Source organism: Camarhynchus parvulus, chromosome 11 (assembly GCF_901933205.1).
Source record: "Camarhynchus parvulus chromosome 11, STF_HiC, whole genome shotgun sequence".
In the NCBI taxonomy this organism is placed as follows: Eukaryota; Metazoa; Chordata; class Aves; order Passeriformes; family Thraupidae; genus Camarhynchus; species Camarhynchus parvulus.
This window is the reverse complement of record NC_044581.1, coordinates 3011451-3034557: the sequence shown is the minus strand read 5'-3', so window position 1 is coordinate 3034557 and position 23107 is coordinate 3011451. Positions and strand designations below refer to the sequence as shown.

Here is a 23107-nt window from a genome sequence, read left to right as displayed (position 1 = left end):
CAGTATTAACTTTATGCTGCACTATAAAATAAGGAGAACTTGCAGAAATATTTTGGAGGTGCAAAGTTTTGTTTCTGTTATTAAAAAGCAGCCTGTGCTTGCTTTGCTGCCTGCTGGGTAATTTCCAGGGCTCTGGTTGGGGATGACAAGAGTGAAGTGCAGGACAGGAGCAGATGTGCTACTGGAACACAGGCAGGAAAAAAAATTAAAAGATACTCAGAACACAAAAAACCATGACTAAGTGAAAGAAGCAGAATAAAAAATTAACAATCTCATCAATGAAGAAGCACCAACCACATTAAAATTAAAACTGACCTATAACCCTCTTCAGAAAAGAATAATAAATATACAGAACCAATGCTGGTGCACTTCATTTTAGTGTTATTAACAGATTCCAGAATAATTTTAGAGCCCAATTTCTGTATTTCAAAACCCCTTAAGCCATTTTCTTTCTCCAACAGTATTGGGCCTGAAGCCAACAGAGAGAAGCAGAACAATTATAGAAATTCATCATTTCTGCACAAGACAGGCATAAAGAAATCCATAAATGAATTCTTGCTAAGTCCAAGACTTCAGAAAGGATTTCTGGAACAATACTGACATTACTACTAAAAATTAAACAAGAAAATAAAAAGGAGATAAATTGGCAGGATCCATCTGCTGGGATGTCTGTTCCCTTCAGAGAATAAACAAACTTCCTTAAAATACACATAAACACAACCAAATCATTAACCTGCTCCAAAACATCAGCAGCACTGGCACAAAGTCTGTGTTCATGGATTTGGAGCTCTTTTCTGCATAGAAACATCAGAGTACAGTGTGATACAGACCCAGAAAATATCTCAAAGTGTTTTTTAGAATTATTGCAAAGGGGAAGTGAACAGCTTTGAGTCTCCCCATCCTTTCCTGCCATTTGTTCCTCCTCCCCCTTGTTTGGGTGGACACTCCCAAGCTGCTGCTCTCCAGGCTCAGAACTCTCTCTGCTCCAGAAGCTGCAGAAACAGAGGAAAAATCCAACATTTGCAGAGAAAAACTGGCAACTCAAACCTGTATTTATCCCAAATTCCTTGGAAGTGCAAAGGCTGGAATACTGAGGTGAGTTTTCAGACTGGAAGTGTTTTCCCACTCACCAGGGTGGGAACAAGATGAGCTTTAAGGTCCCTTCCCATGTAAATCATTCCATAGTTCTATAATAAAATAAGCAACTACACCAGAGGATGAAGAAAAGGGAAATGCCCAAGAAGGGCTAAAGGAGTGTAGCTTAAAATTCTTAATAAGCAAAGGAACCTCTTTAATTTGGAGCAGTTAATTAATATAAATATGAATTAATTACAAACCAAAGGATTCAAGACTATTTCCCTGAAGCTGCTTCAACGTAAATATGTGTAAAAAAAAAACCTGACATGCAGAGAAGTTAATCAACTAAGACTTCAATTCATTAGTTTATTGTTTTTTACATTAAAAAAAAATTACAAGGTAAGGATTTGAAAAGCCGAGTAAACCGGATTTCACACGCACACATTTGCCAAGTCACAGGGTCCAACCACCTGGAGTGCTATTTTCTGATTTTCCCATTGAACAATTTACACAGCAAGAGCCTCAGGACAAAGCCAGACACCTTTTTTTCCTCCCCAGTCTTTAAGGTGTGCAACTGAATCTGCACAGAATCTTGTGGAACCTCCAGCTCCCCCCTCAGTTTTGCTCACAGGACTGCAATTCCAGTGGATTTCCACCTAGGAAGGCTCCAGCATTCCACACCACCACCCTCCCCCAAAAGCAAAGTGAAAATACCCCAAAGTATTGCACAGTTTTGTTCACAGGGCACAGACAAGAAATGGATCCCTCAGTGCCTTCAGCCACCCCATGGAACAGAAACTGGTGGAGCTGGGATGAGGATGCCACGGAGAGATGGAGAAGCAGGGCACTGAGAAAGGAAACAGCTCCTGCAGGGCACAAAGGGTGGAATGCAGAGCTCTGAGCTGCTGGAGGTGGGACAGGTCACCAGTGCCACTGGCTGAGCAAAAGCAAGAACAGGACAATTTTAAGGCAAGTCCCAAAACAGGGAGCTATTTACTTTCTAGGCACGATTTCAAGCTATGCATCAAGGCTCCTGCTTTATCCTTTATATGGTCAGTAATTTACAGGTCAACAATAATACAAAAAATAGTCTAAATGTCATTTTTAAAGAATCAACTTTTAGCTGAATTTTTATTACTTGCAGCTTGTATTTCATTACTTGCAGATTTATGAACGTTTTTTAGCACTACTGTTGTTTGTCAGGCCCACATAAAGCAGTTCTAGATCTATATTGCTCTCGTTTCTTCCAAGTAGTTTTGGTTGGAAATGGTTGAATTCAAAAGAATATTGCAGATGTTTCTACATTTAAGATGTGCTGGACTTGAGAAAGGAGGGAAGTTGCCTCTTTCTCTGCTGTCTTTGTCCAAGGGATCATGAACAGCTTTCCCTCTATGAAAGGTCTGTACAGTGAAAAAGGGGCAGAGCAAGACCCTACAAGGACAAAGTGTTTGCAGTGAATCACCCCCAATTTGTCCACTCACTGTCACCTCACACTGCAGGACACTGGTCCCACTCATCCCTGCACAGTCCACACCTGAGTTCCTCTGCAATCAGAGCAGGAGGAACTGGAAATGCACATCCCAGGGCAGGATTTGGCCCCCAGCCGGTGAAAATTCAGCCTCTCCCTAAATGCCAGATGGGATGGGCACTGCCAAACCCAGGCCATGCTTTAGGGAGCCTGGGCAGACACTGGGCAGGGTGTGACAGTGCTGGGCACCAGTCCTGGGCAGCATCTGCACGTGAGGAATGTGTGGGACACACAGGGACAGCTCTGCTTATCAGGACAAGCTGAAAGAGAATGGAGAACTGAACAAAGCACAATCCCCTGAAATCTGGACTGAGAATGAAGGCTGTGTCTCACTGGAGATCAACTTCCACCAGAAGGCTCCTCCTAATGATTGACAACTGCATCCAAGGACTTAGACTCGTTATAAAAACACACAGATAATTCCCCAGACATTTATCAAATAAAAAGGGTTTAACAAAAAAATGGGGAAGTAATCTCAGAAAATAAATTACAGTAGCATGACAACATTTGGCTTCTTTAGTGTGACCACGTGCTTATCCTGCTGTGAAGATCATGGCAGATCCAGTTCCTGTCTCAGAATTAATGAGATGTCTGTGACAATAAACGTAGAAAACTCTGCTTGCTACAAGCAAATGTCTGATATCAGTTTCACCTGGTCACAGATTATATGTAGACAGCCTTCTCTGGCCCCAAAATAAATACTATATAGGATTCTTGCAAGTTCCAGCATCTTTAGACTCAAACAGAAAACTCAGGTCCTCCTTTCTTCCCTCGCAGTAGAAGTCTCCTGATGCGAAATCCTGCAAAGGGGTTGATCCACAGGAGGGAGGGCTGGCCCCCAAAAACAGATTTCATCCCTTCCCAGCGCAGCCTCGCGCTCCCACGTTGGCTTTTCACTCTTCAGTCTCTCAATCTCCTGCAAATAAACACAGGCAGGGATGTCCAAGGTTTAGTTTGATCTAATATAAAACCCGGCTGTAAAAACCGAGCTTGCATTTTTCTTGTGTTGTTTCATTGTGTTGTTCCTCAGCTGATTCGTTTCTTACTGTTATTTATTAATTATTAAGGGAGAAGTTGGAAAGTGTTTCAGCCCTGTGGATACAGGGCAGAAGATTTAGAACATAAAATATGCACAAGAAGGTTGATATCTCTATCTCTTTCCCCCTCAAGCTAAAAGACAAAAATCCCAGAAAAGCTGATGGACCCACGTGCAATATCCTACACTACAAGCTGTTTACTCAGTTCATGAAAGCAGACAATAAGGCTCCTGCTCCACAATTACTGGAGACAGGATTACTCTCCCAAATGCATTATTTTGATGGTCATTTTTTGTGCTTCCCACTAATGAAGGCTCAATATTTACCAGTTGTTTTGCACTTACTCCTCAGTACAGAAATACACTTTTAAACATGAGAAAATATTGAACAGTCACGGGATTCTATTTCCTTGTGTTTCCGAGCAATTATTCTCTCCAGGTGTGACACTGCAGATCTAAGGACAAGGGAGCCAATGGCCCAAACTCTGTTTTATCCTCTGATAAAATGTATCACAGTGATGTGAAAGTGATTTTCAGAGTAAACCTGAGAAAAGCAAATGCTTCCCATGGCACCCAGCAGGAATTTGTGCCAGCTCAGAAGGGAAAGTCAAACCTTAACTCAGAAGCTTTGCATCCTTTGTCATTTTTAAACCAAATTACAAAATGTCAAAAAAGCAAATAGTGCAAGAACTTCTGTTAGAAAGCAACCCCCAGTAAACCACTCCAATCTTCCCCCAAGTGCAGAAAATAAAAATGATGAACAATTGAAGTTTTGCAGCTTTCTCTGAAATAAAAGCCTCTCCTCATGCAAATAAAACCACATCTAATCACATCTTCCCAGAATAAATGTTACAGAACACAAAAAAGTCAAGGTCTTTACCGTTTCATCATTGCATATTGAGTGGATTTGGGTGCCAAACATGACTGCAGTGAAAGTGAGAAACAGAAAACCCTCAAGGCACAAGAAGATCATCAGGATCACAGTTACAGGTGGGGAGAAGTCACTGCACTCTGTGAAAATGAAATATTGTGGTTACAAAAAAACCCAACAGCAAATTACAGAGCATGTCCTACATGTCTGGCACTTGAAATAATATTTCACATTTAAAACAAACTTCTGATTTTGCAGCAGCTTTATTTGCTGATCAAGAAAATAAAGAATTTTATGGAAGTAACACTTCTGGCTTCCTATAAAGCACGTGGTAACTATTTCTGCAATCCTGCCTCAGGATTTCAAGGCTATCAAATAAATGTTTGCACATGAGGGGAGTGAAGAACTCAGAACTGCACATGAGAGAGCAGCTTGGAGCTTCCTGCATGACAGAGGCTATAAAACCATCCCCAGTGTCAGCCCTGACTTGCTAACACAGATGTTCCACTTGGCTGCCATTGCTTTATTACTCTTTTTATTTAAATTCTCCACACAAAGTAATCAAGTTCTGCCTCACACATCTCTGGAGAGCCTCTGATCACCTGATTAACTCAGTTATATTCAAACAGGGATAGTGTACAAGAAGGTGAATGTTTCAAATAAAGCAAAGTTCTAAGATTCCATCCATTTAATTAAATACTCAGAAAAAAAATAAAAATCACAGAGGTTTCCCTGTTGCTTCATATAGCAAAAGCACAAGAGCAGAATGAGCTCCTCCACACTGGGAACAGTAAGAAACACAAGCCAGAAGCCTAAATTAAAAAAAAACTGGGATAGATTAGGGAATTTCCTTTCTGCAGGAGCCCCATAGCTGAGCTCCAGTAATGGAAAGGGGGAGAAATCTGTTTAAATTTCAGGTGTCATTCCCAGAACTGAGCTGGGGCACACAAAGCCCAGATTTAGGTGATGTAGTGCTGAGGTGGTTGAGGACCAGCTCAGTTTCCTTCCTACTACAGAGGTAGTAAATAACTACTGAGTGTAAATGGAGTGAGAATGTCCCTGACAGGCACAGCTCTTACAGAGAATGACTGAAGGAAAGGGAGGGAAAAACCCAGAAAGGAAAAGGAGAGTGATGGATAAACAGATCTGAAATGTTTTAAGGGTATCACTGAAAGATGGGACTAAAATAGGAATGCTATGACTTTTCCCTAATACCTACTGGACTATGGTAATGAATATTAAGTATTTATTTGCTCACCAGTCCACTGCCCTCGGACACAGGAGAAGAACTGAAATCCACAGAGTACAAGAGCATGAGCTGAAATTAGGGCTATGTACATCTGCAAACAAGAGACAGCATCATTTCACTCACTGCCACTGCATAAAACACAGCAAAACTCTGAAAAAGAAACTTTGAAACAACAGCACAAAATTAAAACGAATGTGGGTAGAAATCCCTTGCACAGAAGGAACAAACCCACCCAATCTAACAACACAATCATGCCCTAAAGCCATTACTCACCAAGCACAACCTAAATTGTCATAACCAAGGAAAATTCAGACTAAAATCAAGCTGCTGTTGCCGCTCACTTACCGTAAACAGAACAAAAAATCTCTGATTTTTCTCCCCCACACAATTGTTCACCCAGGGGCAGTGGTGATCCATCTTTCGGATGCATCGCTTGCAAATACTGGAAAAAAGGACAAGAGACTTCTGCTGAGAAATTGTATTTGAAATGTAGAAACAAGGACAGCCAGTGGTCACAGGATGATGTGCTGAAATATTTCTTGACAAACTGCAGACAGGGATTTTATTTGCATTTCTTTTAAGAAACTCTTTGTTCCCTCTCACAACTCAGCTTTTGGGTGCTCCAAAATTGACTGTGTACATAAAATAGTCCTCACAATATAACAAATCCAGAACTTCAGACACCTGCAGCTCAGGTGTCTGAATTCAGTATTAATAAGACTCTCAAATTCAGTATTAATAAGACCCTTCCCTTCTGGAGAAGTTTTTTAGATAAAGTGAATATTTCACTTTTACAGGATTTCAAGTTGTAAATTTTGCTTGTGGATAAGAAGAAACCCAAGAAATTCACATCTTCAAGGGAGAAACTGTCACTCTTGAGGTCTCAACCGGCCATAAAATTCTAAATTTATGCAATCAAAAATCTCAACCAAAGCACAGCTTAGAGTATCAAACCTCACTTCCTCAAGAGGAAAGACAAATATTGAAATTATATCCAGCACTTATCAAGTAGCTACTTGTCCATGAGTTCTTGAACACCCCTGTTCTCTGCTGGTTCACTTGTTCCTGCCCAGTTTGGAGTTAAGGCTATGTCCACAGAATTCAAAGAAATGCTCCAATAACTCCATTTTACATCTGCCATACAGCAGCAGAGGGCTCAGTTCTGCAGCCAAATATGAAGAATTACACACCAAAAATGAAACAGTTGCAACATCTGTTGTAGTTGTTCATAAATCAATAGCTTGAGCAATGCTGATATTCCATTTTCCCAGCTTTGTACTTAAGACAACCACACACTCAGTGCTCCAGATTTTCCTACAGAATATCCAGAATATTAAACATTTTCACTTCAGCAGTCACCAAGCCAAATAAGCCTAAAAAATGCAGGCACTGTTATTGAAACCCCTTTGTTTTTGACACAGGCTGATTTAGGTGTGGTACCTACAAGTGCTGCAGTGACAAACCACAATGCAAAGCCGGGTGACTGTCACTGGAGAGACAAAGAGGGAGGTGTGGGGTGAAAGCAGTGCTCTGAGGCAGAAAATAATTGTAAAGTTGTCACATTTGTATGATTCTAAAGTAATTCAGCACGAGGCAGAACCCACCATGTAGAGGTTATGGGGAAGAATCCCAAATGAAGCTGCCTTTGCTCTGGGCTATCAAAACCCAGCCCCTACATTTCCCCTGCCTCTTGTTCTGTGGACATTAAAGATGATTCGCCCTCTGCTGCAAACGACTTTTTAAATACCAGTGAAAATCCCAAAAGCAGATAAACACCACAGTCACTCTCTGGGGCAGGAAAAGTGGGTATCACTCAGGAGGAGACATTCAGGAGGCTCCTCCAAAGAATTTCCTTGCTGCCTGCAAGTTCAGCCTCTCATTTCCCCGAGTACCACAACCAGACAAGGCTCCTGATGTGCCACAGAATCTATGCCAGCACTCTAAAAAGCAATATTAATGCGAAGTGCTGAGTAAAACCCTACCCAGGCTCAATCAAGCTGAAAGCTGGAGGATGTGAGGTGGGCAGGACTCGATTCTGCTCATTCAGAATTTCTCACAAGCCCACACAGAGCTCTCACAAGAGCTCAGATATCTGGAACCCTGCCTTCACTCCTGATCTCCCACCAACAATCTCACAGCAATGCTTCCAGCAGTGCTTCTGCCTTCTTCCTACCCCATCCCCTGTATTTTATTCCTTTTTATGCAGCAGGAATTTGGGGAAATCCCTCCTTCAGCTGCACCCAGGGCTGTTCAGAAGAAAGAAGCAAACAGAACAAGCACCTGTGGATGGAGGAAAGTCTCTCCTCCAGCCTGGAATTGCTGCTCCATGAACTCAGGCAGGTGCAATTACAGCTCTGAACGCCAAAGATAACATTCAGAAAGACACAGCTAAAGACTCAAGAGAAATGGCTGTGGATAACAGATATTCCCTGGGAGCCTGGTGGAAACATGTCAGTGACTTTACTCAGAGTACCAGTTCCCACACACAAACACAGGCACTCAGAACAGGCAGAAATGATGACAGCTGAGCTCCTTCAGCGGAAACGAAATCCCATTCACTCAGGATAGGGCTCTTCCCTGTGCTGAAAATGTTAACTGTTCACTAAAACATCACTTCAATTGCATCACTTTATTTCAGAGATGCTTAGCTGTAAATAAAAGGTTCTTGCTCTTTTCCCCCTCACTAATTGTGTATTATGAAACTATTTTTCTTCCTGAAAAGAACTTCTGTTGCAGTGTTGCACAACAATTTTCGTAACTACATCCTAAGAGTCTCTTCTGTTAATAATTTACTACTGAAAACATGCACTGTGCCTCTCTGAGTGTAAGTATTTCCCAACAGCAACCAGCTTCAATTTCCATTTTCAAGCCTCTTCTATCAGCAAATTGCCACTTTAAATACTTGGGACTTGATCATCCTTTTAATGTCCTTGGAATGGGTTTGCAAACCAATAAAAAAATTGGCAGCACAATCAAACAAACCCTTTTTCTATTGGGTAAACTCCTGCAGTGATAAATTGAAGGCAAAGAATGAAATTAACAGAAACAAAGACAATTAAACCAGAAATCCAACTGCTGAGAAAAACATGACAGCAGGCTCACAACACTTTCAGGCTCTGGATTTCTCTTTCAGATATTCTGTGGAGCCAGGGATGCACTGAGCAAGCCTCAAAATTACTCCTTTGCCCTTAAGTAAAATATTTGATCAAGGATTAAAGGATTAAAACAATGCCTAAGACAGACAAAGCTGGATCCCCAAACAGGTACTTGGGGAAAAAAAACAACTCTGAAAATATAAATAGCAGGTATTTGCTTTATCACAGACATTATCCATTCTTGCTCTGCTTTAAAAATAAATGCTGCTCAAATTCTTGCTCTAAAGAAGGCATTTGAGCTCCAGGATCTCTGATACATATGACAGAAAAAGAGCTGGAGTATTTCAACAGATGATGTCTTCACTTAGGGCTCCTTCCAAATTAGCAAATTCTACCAGGAGGAAGGATGTGGGAAATGCTTTCCACAGATACCTGCAAGGTCTCAACCTGAATATGGGATGACAAAAGGAGTGAGATGCAGCCCATCTTTGCAGGGGCTCCCAGCTGTCCCTCATGCACACAGAGCCAGGCCCTGTGAACACTGCACAGCTCTCCTGGATCCCCAGGGATTTTCTGGGAGCAGCTGTGCTGCCTCCACCCCCAGCCATCCTCCAGTGAGCACTCCTGAGCTGACAAAGCAGCAGCAGCAGCAGCATCCCTGCACAGCAAGGCAGCCCTAGGATGTGCACCTGAGCAAAGCCAGCCTAAAGCACACACAAAGCAACTGGAGACCATTCCATCCTCCCCTGTTTATCCATGGAACTTCTCCCTTCACACTCCAGATCCAAAATCCCACTCAGAGCTGAGAGAAGAACAGGAGCTCCATGCCAAGGCTGAGTATTTATAAACGGGAGCAGCTTCTCAGCCGTAGCACTGAGCACTGACACACACACACATGAGGCTTTTAATTTAAAACCCACAAAGCTCCAGAATGATCTAGAGTCCTGACAAGACTCTGCTCTGTTCTTTTGACAGGCACTAAGACAGAGATTTCAGTTTAGTACTTCTCACAATTCAACACACATCACTCCCCACACCTAGAGAGCCACCAGAAGCATTTGCATCTTTATGTAAGCCCTGATTATGCAGGCACAGCTATTTTCAACTGGCACACAATAAACACTACAAAAGCATTCCCACAGTGCCTGAAAACTCCAAGGATTGAGAATTACAAATATGCATTTACTATCTCCTCCATAGCATGTTTAGTTCAAATGATCATCATTTCTGTCCTTATTCAAATGGATTTTCAGGAAGTGGAAGTGCATTTAACCAGTTATTCAGGCAACTTTGGGAAAATAATCTGCCAATTCACATACAACTTCAAATGCACTGCAAAGAAGAGATGACACAAAGTAATAATTTTAAACTCCTCTAAATTTTGTTCATTTAAGACTGCAGGAGTCACTTCTTAAATCAGCTCCCTCAGAAATTTGAGATTCTTTTCTTTGCCCTGCATTACCCACAGCACAGCACAATAACTGGAATGATGTACAGGAAAAGATATTCACTGATCAAAATTATTTAAGACACCAGAGCACAGTTATTGTAATAAAATCTTAAAGAGTTTCTTGCTTCTCTCCCTCCATCCACAGTCATTTTTTGTACATTACACTTACAAAATGCTCTGCAATGTAAGAATTTCAAAGTTTAGTGGATATTGAAAGAAATTTGTGGGGGAAAAAATGAACAAATAACAGGAATGTTATTCCAGGCCTCCAAATACAGAACTCTTGAAGGAACTCTGGCATACCTGCAGTGGTGTGCACGCTCAGGTTTGATACTACAGCACTTGGGACATTTGTAGATCACTTCTCCTGGTTTCAGTTGCAAATTATCCATGTATTCTTTAGTGGCATTTCCTTTGGGCACAGCCCCCTGAAATCATTTCAATTAGAGGAGAAAAAGCTTCTTAAATGGCATGAGAGCATTTAAAAATACATTTCATAGACTTCATACCAGTAACCTCAGGATAATTGCTGAAATAAGTTCATTTATTCAAAGCCAGTCTGCTATAAGCCAGAATCAATTCCAAATGAATAAATTACCTCTGCTTGACCTCAAATTCAGCTTTATTCCAGCAAGACTCATCTCTGGCCAAGTATTAGCTTAATTCTCATAGAATATCCTGTCACCAGCCCACAGAAATGAAGAGGGAGACACATCTTACCCTGCAGATACAAGCACTGCCCATCATTTGCTGAGGAGTTACCCTGAATATTTCTTGTGGCATTTGATTAATGGGCCAAATCATCCACAAAAGTTAAATCAGCAACTACTTGAAAGATGTTATTTCAACTCTCTGAAGCCAGGGTTTAACCACCTGCCCCAAGTTTTTGAGAACTGTCTTTTTTTTTCCCCCTAAAATCCTTAGCTTGGACACTGTTAGCAGGACCAGCACTGGCTTCTTTACTTTTCTTTATTGTGCAGCTTTGTGGTAAAGAGTTGAAGGAACTGATTAAAAAGAAATTGATTGGGAAAAGAAATTAACTTTTAGTGATTAGTTCTCTGATCTGATTATCACAGAGCTGCATCCTGAGATCAGGATCTAAATTTGGATTAGTAAGGAGAAAGTAATTCAGCATCATTGTCACCCTGCTCATTTATGGAGATAAAGCCTTATCTGTGAGGGGAAGTGATTGCAAAACAAACTGAGATGTGACAGCCAGGTGGCCTTTCTGTGCAACTGCTCCAGGTCAGCACTTCCTTCACACAGGGAGAGCCTTCTGCAGGTCAGCCTAAGCCAACTGCAACACTCTACAATTAATTCTCATTCAGAAAAACTCCCTGGCAACATCAGCACTTGACACAGACACCTTAAGAAGTTCTGGGACAGAATTAAGAAGCCAGCAGGAACTCAGATTCCACTGCCAAACACCCCTCTGCTCAGGGGAATTTTTGTTAAGTATGGCCTGGAATAATAAATTTGTGTTTGTGTTGGCCAAGACACAGCCCAGGTCCTGTTCCAGGTGAGCTCTGTGGCTGAGTGGTGCTTCAAACCCAACCAGGTGCTCACAGGGGTACACAGGGACTTCCTTCAACACATGTTGTACACCTGAGCTGGATTTTGCAATCTGAACGTTCTTACCCCAGTTAATATTTGGTGCAAACATCTCACATTCCCCTATTCACCTGCCACAAGGATCAGAACCTCAGACCATGCTTTACAGCATTTTGCTGACAAAAATATACTCTGTTTCAAAAACATCTTTCACAGTCACAGCCAGCCAGCAAAAATCTATTTTTTATAGTTACAAGTGTAAATTTAATTCACACGAGTTTTGAGGCAGTTCATTCCTTTCATCTTAGTTTCTATCACACAGTTGCACCTTCCATTCTGGGAGTCAGCACGAAAGGAATGGAGGAAAAAAGCAGTGACTCATCTCAGTCTGGATCATAAAAAACACCACAGGTCTAGAAAGACACCCAGTTTTACCAGCTCATATTTATAAGCAATAAATCCTTAAACCATTAACTCTCCGAGCTGTCACAGTTTGTAGAAGTTGTGATATTTCATCACTGGGTGTGGACAAAAGTAAATCAAAGATCTAGAAAATCATTAACTACAACACCCTGTTGGGTTTTTGAATGCTTCTCTATACACTGCTACCAGAGAAAAATCTCCATTTGTCTCCAAAAATCTGGAGAAAATAGATGTTTTTCCCAGATTTATTCCATAAAAATAGTAATAGATTTTACTACAAATTCAACCATTTAATCTCTTGAAATCTTGAGGAGTAAAAGTTCTAAGAAATGAGCACTTTCAAGACCTCTTACACCTACAACCCTTTGATGTGCGTTCAGTTGAAATCTCCCTTCTCTCTGACTCTAAATATTCAAAGACAAAAATGCAGGAATCACATGAGACAGTGGTTTTTCCACTATGCCAAGTGTGCCTGAGGTCTTGCAGCACATCCACCCCTAAAAGATCTTCCATGTGCCACAAATGGGAAGAAGCATTTCAAGAGATGCAAAAGGATGAAGGTACAAATTTTGAAAATAAATCTGATGAAAAAAAAAAGTAAGAAAAATGAGGACAGAGAAGACTAAACTTTACTAGCTACTTCAGGACCTGGAGTAATATTTTACTGGCTTTTTTTCTGAGTCCAACACTTTTATAAATTTTATATTGACTGTTCCTCTATGGTATAGAGTAACAGGACAAGTAGAGGTACCATTCTGATAAGAACAGGTATCATCAAAACCTTGAGGGTTTTGAATCTGACATGAGGATTTTGAATCTAACAATATATTGACTCTAACACAAATATTTTGAATCTAGCACGAGGATTTTGAATCTAGCACGAGGATTTTGAATCTAGCACGAAGATTTTGAATCTAGCACGAAGATTTTGAATCTAACATGAGGATTTTTGCCTCTAACACCACTTTTCCCAGCAGGAGAAGATTTCTCCAAACTTCTGTGCAGATGGAGGGGACAATCCAATGCCAAGGAACTCTTGGATACTTACTGGATCAGTCAGCATAGTCCTCAGGTGTGACGACAGAGCCAGCACTGCCAAGCAGTTAAAGAGAACCCCGTTGATCACGGAGTACCAAAAGTCTTTGGAAGGCAGCAACATGACAAAAGTCACTACAAAGTCTGCATAGACCACCAGGAGCCAGGTCATGATGGCACAGACCATGCCACAGCCATCCCTGATGAACCAGACCCTGTCAGCCATGTCAGCCTCCGAGGAGGAGGAGGAGGAGTCGTAGCTGTCATTGTCGGCCAGGAGCGGGTGGTGCTCGACATCGCGGAAACGGTGCCCTGATGACTGCATGGTTTGCTGGCCTTGCCCTGCAGGGACAAACACACCATCACCACCATCATCATCATCATTGCTATTAATTATTAATGAGGAAATCGAGTACAGCTGGCTCTGGGTTTTTGTTTCTGGGAGATAAAGCATGTTCAAGTTCAAAATCGAGCTGGGATTCTCTCTGATTGACACCTGAGCGATTCTGACTGCAGGAAGATGAATATGAAAGAAGGGGGGGCAGGTTTCAAGCTTTTGGGTTTTTTTGTTTGTTTTTAGTTTTGTTTGTTTGTTTCTTATTTTACTTTTATTTCTTATTATTCTATTCTGATGTCATTGGTAATAAATTAAGCTGATTTCCTCAGGTCAAGCCTGTCACAGTAATTGCTGAGTGATCTCTCCTGCTCTTATCTTGACCCAAAAGCCATTTTTAATATGTTCCCACCCCTCTCTGAGAGAGACACACAGACTAGCTCTGGTGGTGTCCAGCCAGAGTTAACCCACCACTAACATGCAACTTCAATGCCTGACAAAGGGATTTTAGACTGGTTTCATTTCCAACATGCTGTGCTCATAAACCACTCTTCCTCTTCTGTCAAAAATTCAATTTCTCTCTTTTATCTCAAGCTAAAATGGCAAAGTCTTCATTAAATTACAGCTCGTGTCTCTCTGAAAACAGCAAATTACGGCACCAGACTGTTGACTTTTCATTCTGCTCCAGCAAGTGAGGGAAGAGTAGAAAGAAACCAGGATGGAAATAAAGCTGTTCTAATACACTGCTCACAACAAACAACACAGCAAGTCAGAAAGCAGCTAAATTTGTTGACAAAACATGTTATTGTTTTGGAAAAACCACAAGCTTGTTACAAAGATCTATTGGATAACTTATCAAATGGTCTCAGATCAGCCCAACCTTAAGGGAAACAAATGGTTCTGGTTAAATGAACATGGCAATAGATTACATGAATCAGAATTTCAAAGAACACATTAATTCATTTAATTTCACGAAACTCTTTTAAGGCTTTGTTGTCCTTCCAACGTGGAGCAAAAACCAGACGTGAAGCCTCAACAGTCCTCATGAAAACAGAATTATTTTCCAGACATCTCTCCCAAAGAAAGACATGGAATGGCAGAACTGAAGGCCTATCAACAAACAGGAGACAAATTGAAGCTTAAACATTAGGCCTCAAGAATATCCTGCTGTTTAAAAGTATACTGTGTTCTACAAATCATATTGATTCCTGCTATTAAAGGCCATGTCTGAGAGAAACCTGAAAGCATTTCTATTGATTTATGACAGGCACACAGAGGTCTCCCTCTTCCCCCCTTATTAATGGCAGCCTATACATGACTGTAGGGATTATGGCACTGCAATTTCAATTTCCATCCCAAGGCCTTGAATATAGGATCACTTTGTTCCTCTAGAATGGTCCAAGTGACCATTACCAGGTGAAGACACTGGCACTGAGATGGTGTTGGATGAAGCTGTGTTTGTCTAAACCCTTTAAAAACTCTTTGTCAGGAATCAGAATAACACATTCTGCCCAGAAAATCCAGGCAGGACCAATCCAAGAAACCAGAAATGAAAATAAATGCATGCAGATGCAGCAGAGAGATGTGAAAGCAACTGCAAAAATAGCTGGGAAGCTCCCAGGACACTGTGAGGCGTCTGAAGGACACATTCTCTGCTTGTGGAACAGAACAAACTGAAATTCAGCTCTGCTGCTTGGATCTATTACAATTTCTAGGAGGTAAATTGTATTTTCTGTTCACACATCGGGCTTTTTTAGGACAAAATTCCTCTCTCTCACCAGAATGCAGCTGCTAAGCCAAGGATGAAGATGTCACACACTAGAAAATTACCTTAGGAAAGAATGAACTTTATCTGCCTTAAAAGTAATTTAAGCTTAACCTAAATATGGCCCTCTTTTCACTCAGTTCAAATTATCCTGATCTTTCTTAATGTTCAGAATTAAAACTACAATCTGTCCCAATTAAGTCCAATAGCATTTTGGGACTTCACCAGCCCCTGTGGTCAAGAAAATTTCAGTGTCATAAAAATACATAATTAGCAGCTGAAACATGAAGATAACCATGCAAATCAATTATTACTTCATCAAAAAAGGGCTTCTAAAACTTTTAAGGAATGTTTTAAGTATGGAATGGCACAGAATTACTGCATTTATTTTGCTTAAAATTCTTAAAGACAACAAAATATTTTAGCACAATAAAAGAAATCCAAAACAAAACAAATACCTCAAAAATGTTTTGTATCTTATTCTGACATCCTGTCCTGCCTTTGGCTTATCCCTGGTTATTCACATAGTCATGTCTGATGTAATCTGCAAAGACATCACCAACAAACTGATTAGCAGAGCTGCACCAGGAAAATATTGTTAAATACAAAGAATAATAGACATCAATAATAGACTAGAATAATATACAGAATAATAGAATAGAATAATAATAGAATGATAGACATCAATAGTAGCACTCTGAAACTTGCTGCATGTAGCTACAATGGAAAAGTTTGTGTTTTATTTAGAAAACCTGGTACTCGAAACCTTGACATTTTTGGCTGTTGACTTTTGGAAATCACCACATGGCACTTGGAGCAGGATTGCAGCACAGAACCTTGCATTTCATTTCTATTTGGGGAAGAGAACAGAAGAGGTGTGGGCCTGAATTGCTGTCTGGTTAAAGCTGCCCAAAGAAGCACCTAGGGTTTTCTTCTTCATTGGTTTTATTCTCTATCTATTTGAAGTAAATTTTGATACGTGGAAATCAATCTTATTTGCAAGGTTAACTTAATAGATTTTGAAAGTAACATAAGGATTCTGACATTTCAGAGCCACAGCAAATACAAAGTCACTTTCTTGAAAAGCTTCAGAAAGCAGCTTGTTAGAAACAGATACTCCAAACACAACATTACTGTGGAGTTCTTCAGTACCCATTTTCAAATGTTTCCAGTTCAAGGGGAATTGAAAAGGAGAAGTCTCTTACCTTATTTAAAGGAACCCAAACAATCTACTGCAAGACTAGACAGTAATGCAAATGTTCATTATGAACATATCAGAATTATTGAATAGATTGGGTAGGAAGGGACCTTTAAATGTCCCCCAGTGCCACCATCTAGCTTAGGCAGGGACATCTCCCACTATCCCAGGTTGTTCCAAAGCCCCAAACAACCTGAGTTTGGACATCCCTGACAGAGCTTCACCACCCTCACTGTGAAAAACTTCTGCTATCAAACCCCAACTGACCCTCTTTTAGCTTAAAATTACCCCCCTTATCTTCTGTACCAGTGCAGGAAGCTGTGATTGCTTTGTGGTTTGCTGTACAAATAAGCTTTTCGACTTTCCTTAAACTTCACAATATTGTGAAATGCACACCCATTAAGTTGTCACCGAGGTGGCACTGGTGGCAGCTGAGCAGAGACAGAGCAGAGACAGAGCAGACAGGCTGAGTGTGTGCCATTAATGTGCAGTGCCACCCACCCGTGGGGAGCTGGGGATGACAGGCAGTGACACCCTCAGCCTCTGCAGGTGAAATACTCAGCTCACAGCCATCAGCTGCTCCCGGAGAGTTCACTGACGAGACAGGGACGTGATTTGTTCAGTCAGCCCCTAATCCCAACTGCAATCCTGTGCAAAATCTGTGTTTGGCACAGCCTCACAAGTTCCTGGTTTATGTGCAAGTGTCCCCTCAGCTCAGCTTTGCAGGGATAATGGATTTAGGCATTCCCATGGGATCTGCCCCTTCCTTCTCCTCCCCAGCTGCCCACACCTGCGTCCCTGTGAGGGAAGAGGATCGATGTTTGAAAGCTCTCCCTTTATGAAGAGCTCAGCATCCCCACTGAGATGCTCACAGCTTCCCTCTACTCTTCATTTATTTGCTTCAATGCCTGTCCTAACCAAATTTACTCTTTGAGTACAAAAGGGCAAAGCATTACACTTCAACCTCTAATACATCAAGCAACAGTTTTTAATTTGACCTTGTACAAATCTTTATTTAGCACCAGAAGATAACACCAAATGATTCAGTGTTTCATGCCCAGTGTTATGTTTGCACACGTGGTTATATTAAACCTGACCCAACCCTGTTCCACTCTTAGGTGTTATTTGAAATTCTCATCTGACCTGCACCTCACTGGTACTGAAACTCGGGTCTAAAATGCAGATGTACTACTGGAACAAAAAAACACAAACAACTTTTGAAGAAGTTGTGTTATAAACTCACGATCACCAGAAAGATGGCCTTGTAAGATCACTGGGTTTAGTGGAAGAAGGTTGCAAAGGGCACTAGGAAGACAAATGACAACACAACTAATTGTATCATAAGGCCCCTGAACTAGTAATTAAATTTAAAAAACCAGGCACTTCAGGGTTAGGAACAGTCTTTTTCCCTGCTGTTTTTTGAGGATGAATAGAAAAGCACTGTTGTAGGAAAAAAAGAAAAAGCTTATTTCTCTGTAATTTTTTTAAACAAGAATTTATATACAGGCTAAAAAAATCCATCAGCTGTCAAAGCATCAATATTTTTTGTTGCCTTCTCCTTCAAGCTACACAACGGACAGCTCCTAAGATTCCTCCCATTTCAGTGCTAACACAAAAAAGAAAATGCCTTTATTTCAACATTTCTGATTGCTCTCCATAGCTGCAGAGACACCAACACATATTGCACATTAGAATAATAATCCTGCAGCACTTACATACAATGGATTTAGAGGATACAATGCTCTGGAAGCAGAGCAGTGGAGGCAAATCAAAAGTACAGCCCTGTAATCTCCCTAAGAGGTTACAGCATAAACATTAACTCCAGGAACTTGGAAGTTTGAAGTAAACCAAGCAGGCAAAGCTCCTCCTGCACCCATGGGCAATTTGGACTGCGCACTGCTGACAGATAAATATCTATCAGATAATGTCTGCACAGAGTCATGTCTCATTTAGAAGAATCACCTCCTTTCATTACAGATCCAGGCAAGCCAAGCTGCAAAGGCATTTAAAAAGCCAGCTGTGGCTGTTTTAATTCTTTTCCAGGGACTGGTCTAGCAGCCACCCTCTGAGCAATTTGGGAACTGGGATGTCCTTAACACAGCACACACAGCTCTGGAGAGGAGCAGCTGGAATAACTTGTGATGGAGATCCATGACACAACCCTGCAGTGTTACCATCAACTTATCCCAAATCCATGCTCAGGGGCACAGCTCACCATCTCTCCAAAACCCTCTTGTTGTTGTTCTTACTATATATTAAGTGTTTATCTCTTGGATTTCCCATTTATGCCTTGCAACCCTTTCCTTGTGCTGGTCCATCTCTGCTCTCCTGCAGGCACACAGGGACAGGTCACAGTGAACACAGAATTAATGGGAGATTATTTGTGTGCACACATTGAAGAGAATAGTCACTAAGTACGTATTTAATATGTATTAAATCAAGTCAATTTCAAGCTGCTTAACAATTCTCCTTAAGCCAGCCCATCATGAAACACTGGAATTGCTCCTTTCCAGCTGTGGAAAGGGGATGTGCTGCTTCTAAATCTCCTAAGTATAGAGAAATACTTCAGCATAACTATGAAGGTCTTATTGGGAAATTGATCATCTAACTACTTATGTCTGCTTTTAAACTGAAAGAGAAGAAATTTAGTTTAGATATCCAAAATTAATTGCTCCCTATGAGGGTGGGCAGGCCCTGGCACAGGTGCCCAGAGAAGCTGTGGCTGCCCCTGCATCCCTGGAATTGTTCAAAGCCAGGATGGATGGAGCTCTGAGCAATCCCATCTGGTTAAAGATGTTCCCACAGGGGCTGGGAACAAGATGATCTTTAAAGTCCCTTCCAACCAAACCATTTCTATGATTTATGCCAGCAGCATCTTTATAAACATCCTCAAAACCCAGAAATGAGAATTCACAGTAAAAGAAGTTGTTAAAAATGCAAGAAAACACCCTGATGCACGGATTCAGAACACATGTTTATATGAAGTATTACAAAGCTTTGTTATCAGACATGGAATAGATTTATGATACCAAATCACTTTAACAAAAGCACAAAGTAACACCAGAGATGTTCAAGAGGATATATATTCAATAACACATCTTTCACCCTGAGATGTGAAAGTCAAAGAAAACAAATTACACAGGACTTTGCTGCCCAGCAAAGAACACTATCTGATCCACCAAGAGTTCACCGGGTACAGCAGCAAGGACAAAAGGCTCCTGGATGAAACAACCTTCACCCGAGAAGGACACGAACACAATCTGTGGCTGGGCTTTGATTTCTGCCTCTTCTGGAACGGGGCCACAGGCTCAAATTCAGATTAGACCCCACAAGGCTGCAGGCTCACACCAATATCAACATTGGCATGTGAAAGCAAAAAGTTTTACCTTTTTGCCAACAGCAATTGCATGGATCACATCCTACCTGAGAGAGTGATTTTTTTATTTCTAATTTTTGCATTTATCAGCGCATGCTCTGTCCTCACACTCCACTGAAGAGAGCTCAGGTATCACACACAGTGATTGCTCTGTGACATCAACCTGGCAAGCACATTTTTATCTTAGTTATTATATTCACATCCATGTCCATGTGATTCTTCTTCCCAGGTTACAAAAAATAATGTTATTGGTCAAACTATATTCACTTGCAACTTCCAATATTCATTAGAGGAATGCTCAACCCTTTGTTTCAATTGTTCCTCATATTTCCTCTATGTTCTTCATGTTCAGCCATTCAACCACTGCAAAATTCCATCAATTCACTTTCCTTAAAAGTTCTCTGCCCTCATAAAAGGCATAAAAAACGAAATCATCAGATCTGTATGATACAAAATATACTATGCTAAAGGAAAACCAAGAAGGGAGATAGAGTATTTAGAGAGAATAAAAGTATTACCAATTCCTTTCAGCCACAAAGAGATCTCAGCTATTTAACTCTAATCTCAAACCACTAAAATTTCACATCAGCTTCATCTCCTAATGAACCAGTACGGCTCCTTTTTATCTGCAAATTTTCAAAGCCAGAGAGTATTCACTTCAAAAGAGCTAATTTAAGTCTGTTAATGTGAACAGTCACGGCGACTTCAACCTAATTATGTCTCCAGCAAAGCAAACAGTTCCATCACTGTAATTCTGCATCCCGATACCATCACACCAGTGGATATTCAGTACAAAAAGTAGCCAGTGATTTCCCAATCCCTTTTTTTTTCACGGCACAGCTCACACACACGCCGTGCTGCACCAACCCACCTTCTCGTTTGAGAGCTATTTGCATTCCCACTTCCTGCAAGCGCCGTTCTCCCCTCCTGGAAATGAGGCAAAGGAGAAGCACAGAAACCAGGGGAACTCCCCGGGGCAAGCGGCAGGGCACGGCCGGGAAGGAGCGAGGCAGACACGGGAGGTGCCCGCTGCCCTTCAGCCTCCCCCGGCAGCGGCCCGGGCTCCGCACCGCCCGCGCTGGGGCACCGGGCCACGGCCGCGCTCCTGCCCACAGCTGCCGGGGGATAATTTTTTATTTTTTTGGGGGTGTAAATAACGCGGAAAGCGACAGGAGACGCAGAAACCCCCCACGAACTGCGCCCACAGCGCTCAGCCCGGCCTGAGGCAGCTCAGCCCCGCTCACCTTCCCCGCTCGCCCTTCCCGGGGCCACCGCGCTCCCTGCCGCGGAGACCCGTCAGGGGCGCGGGGAGGGACCGCCAGCGGATTTACCTCGGCAGCAGCAGCAGCGGCGGTGGCGGCGCCGCTGCCCTGGCGCGGTGGGGCGCTGGGGCCGGGCCCCGGCCGCTGGAGCTCCGCGCCCGCCGCCACCGCGCCCGCGGCTCCCGAGGCTCCCGAGGAGCCGCAGGATCCCGGAAGCGGCGGGGGCGGCGCTTCCGCGGGAGGCGGAAGGGACGCGCACGCGGCCCCGCGCAGGCGCGCCGGGCGGGGCGCCCTTGGCACGGCCCTGAGGGCAGGGCTGGGGATGGGGCTGGGGCTGGGGCTGGGGCTGGGCACACCCGCAGCGCCCTCATGGAGCGCGTACGGAGGGCGCAGGCGCACCTGCGGCGCCCTCATGGAGTGGGCACGGAGGGCAGCGATCCTCCTGTCCCACCCCTGCCCCCGCAGGCGCACCTGCAGCGCGCTCATGGAGTGGGCACGGAGGGCAGCGATCCTCCTGTCCCACTCCGGCCACCGGCAGGGACACCGCCCGCTGTCCCAGGGTGCGCCATGGTCCGGCCCGGCGTGGGACGCTTCCAGGGATGGGGCAGCCGCAGCTTCGCTGGGCAATCCGTGCCAGGGTGTTCCCGCCCTCACAGGGGAGAATTTCCTCCTAACATCTAATCCAAACGTACTCTGTCAGTTTGAGGGCATTCCCTCTGATCCTGTCACTCCAGGCTCTTATAAACCGTCCCATTCCATCTTTCCTCTGGGCTCCCTTCAGGCGCTGCAAGGCTGCCATGAGGTCACACTAAAGTTTCACTTTTCCAGGTGAACAACCCCAGCTCTCCCAGCCTTTCCAATCCCAGCTCTGCCAGCCTTTCCTCCAGCAGAGCTGCTCCATCCTCTGATCAGCCTGGAGCCTCCTCTGGGCTCTCTGCAGCAGCTCCAGGTCCCTGCTCTGCAGCTGGAGACATCAGCCTGCCCCTGCAAGAGCCAAACACAGAGGCAGTGGGTATTCAGTTTCTCCATGAAGAATTTTTGCTTTATGTCTACACATATTTTCGTGGTCATATTCCATTACAGTCCCTCATTAACTTGTACCTCATCCCTGGCAGTGCCCAAGGCCAGGTTGGATGGGGCTTGGAGCAGCCTGGGACAGTGGGAGCTGTCCCTGCGCAGGGCAGGGGGTGGAATGGGATGAGCTTTAAGATCCCTTCCCACCCAAACCATCTGTGATTCTATGATTTCACTCCTGAGAGCCTCGGGAATGTGATTTGGCACCTAATTCAAGAGCATGCTCAGCAGTTGTTCACTGTGCCTAAACATCAATAGTTAAACTGATTGATATGGAAATATATGACACTCATCCAGGATTTCCCACTGTGTATTAGGAAAAATACAGACCCGGTGGCTCAAAAAGTACAGGCAAAGCAGCAAACAGTGCAGTGTGCGAGCTGAGGAGATTTTTAAAACAAATTAAAAATGCTGAAGGATGTCAGAAAGAATGACAGCTCAGGCAGGCTCCTGCATCCTTTTTCTTCTTGTAGCATGACCACCATCTAGTGGGACACGGGCAGCCAGTGCACAAGGGTGCTGTATGCTGATAAGTGAATAAAATACAACTGCTCATGTGCCTGGTTGTCTCCTTTTCTGTGCTGAAATATTGGGGACTTCTGAAAAGCTTGATTTTGCATATTTTCTTCTATTTCCCAACAGCTGGTTGCACATACGAAAGGAAATTTGTCTATGCCAATGTCTCTGCTATTCAAATGTAATTATGTAAATATTTATAGACACAAAATCATAAGAGCTGATCGTTTTCTAAATCTGCCTTCTCCCTCGGTGTTTTCCTTAATG

At 42.8% G+C, this 23107-nt stretch overlaps 1 protein-coding gene across 1 annotated transcript; it reads right to left on the bottom strand.

Annotated features, from left to right (window-relative positions):
* Positions 1–1429: 1429 nt before the first annotated feature.
* Positions 1430–21392, bottom strand: ZDHHC7 (zinc finger DHHC-type containing 7). The gene is given in 9 exon segments (XM_030956183.1): positions 1430–3478; positions 3480–3521; positions 4522–4652; positions 5771–5852; positions 6107–6203; positions 10610–10734; positions 13329–13657; positions 15873–15958; positions 21320–21392. Coding segments are annotated over 7 exon segments (924 nt in total). The 5' UTR covers positions 13641–13657; positions 15873–15958; positions 21320–21392; the 3' UTR covers positions 1430–3343.
* Between the last annotated feature and the right edge of the window lie 1715 nt (positions 21393–23107).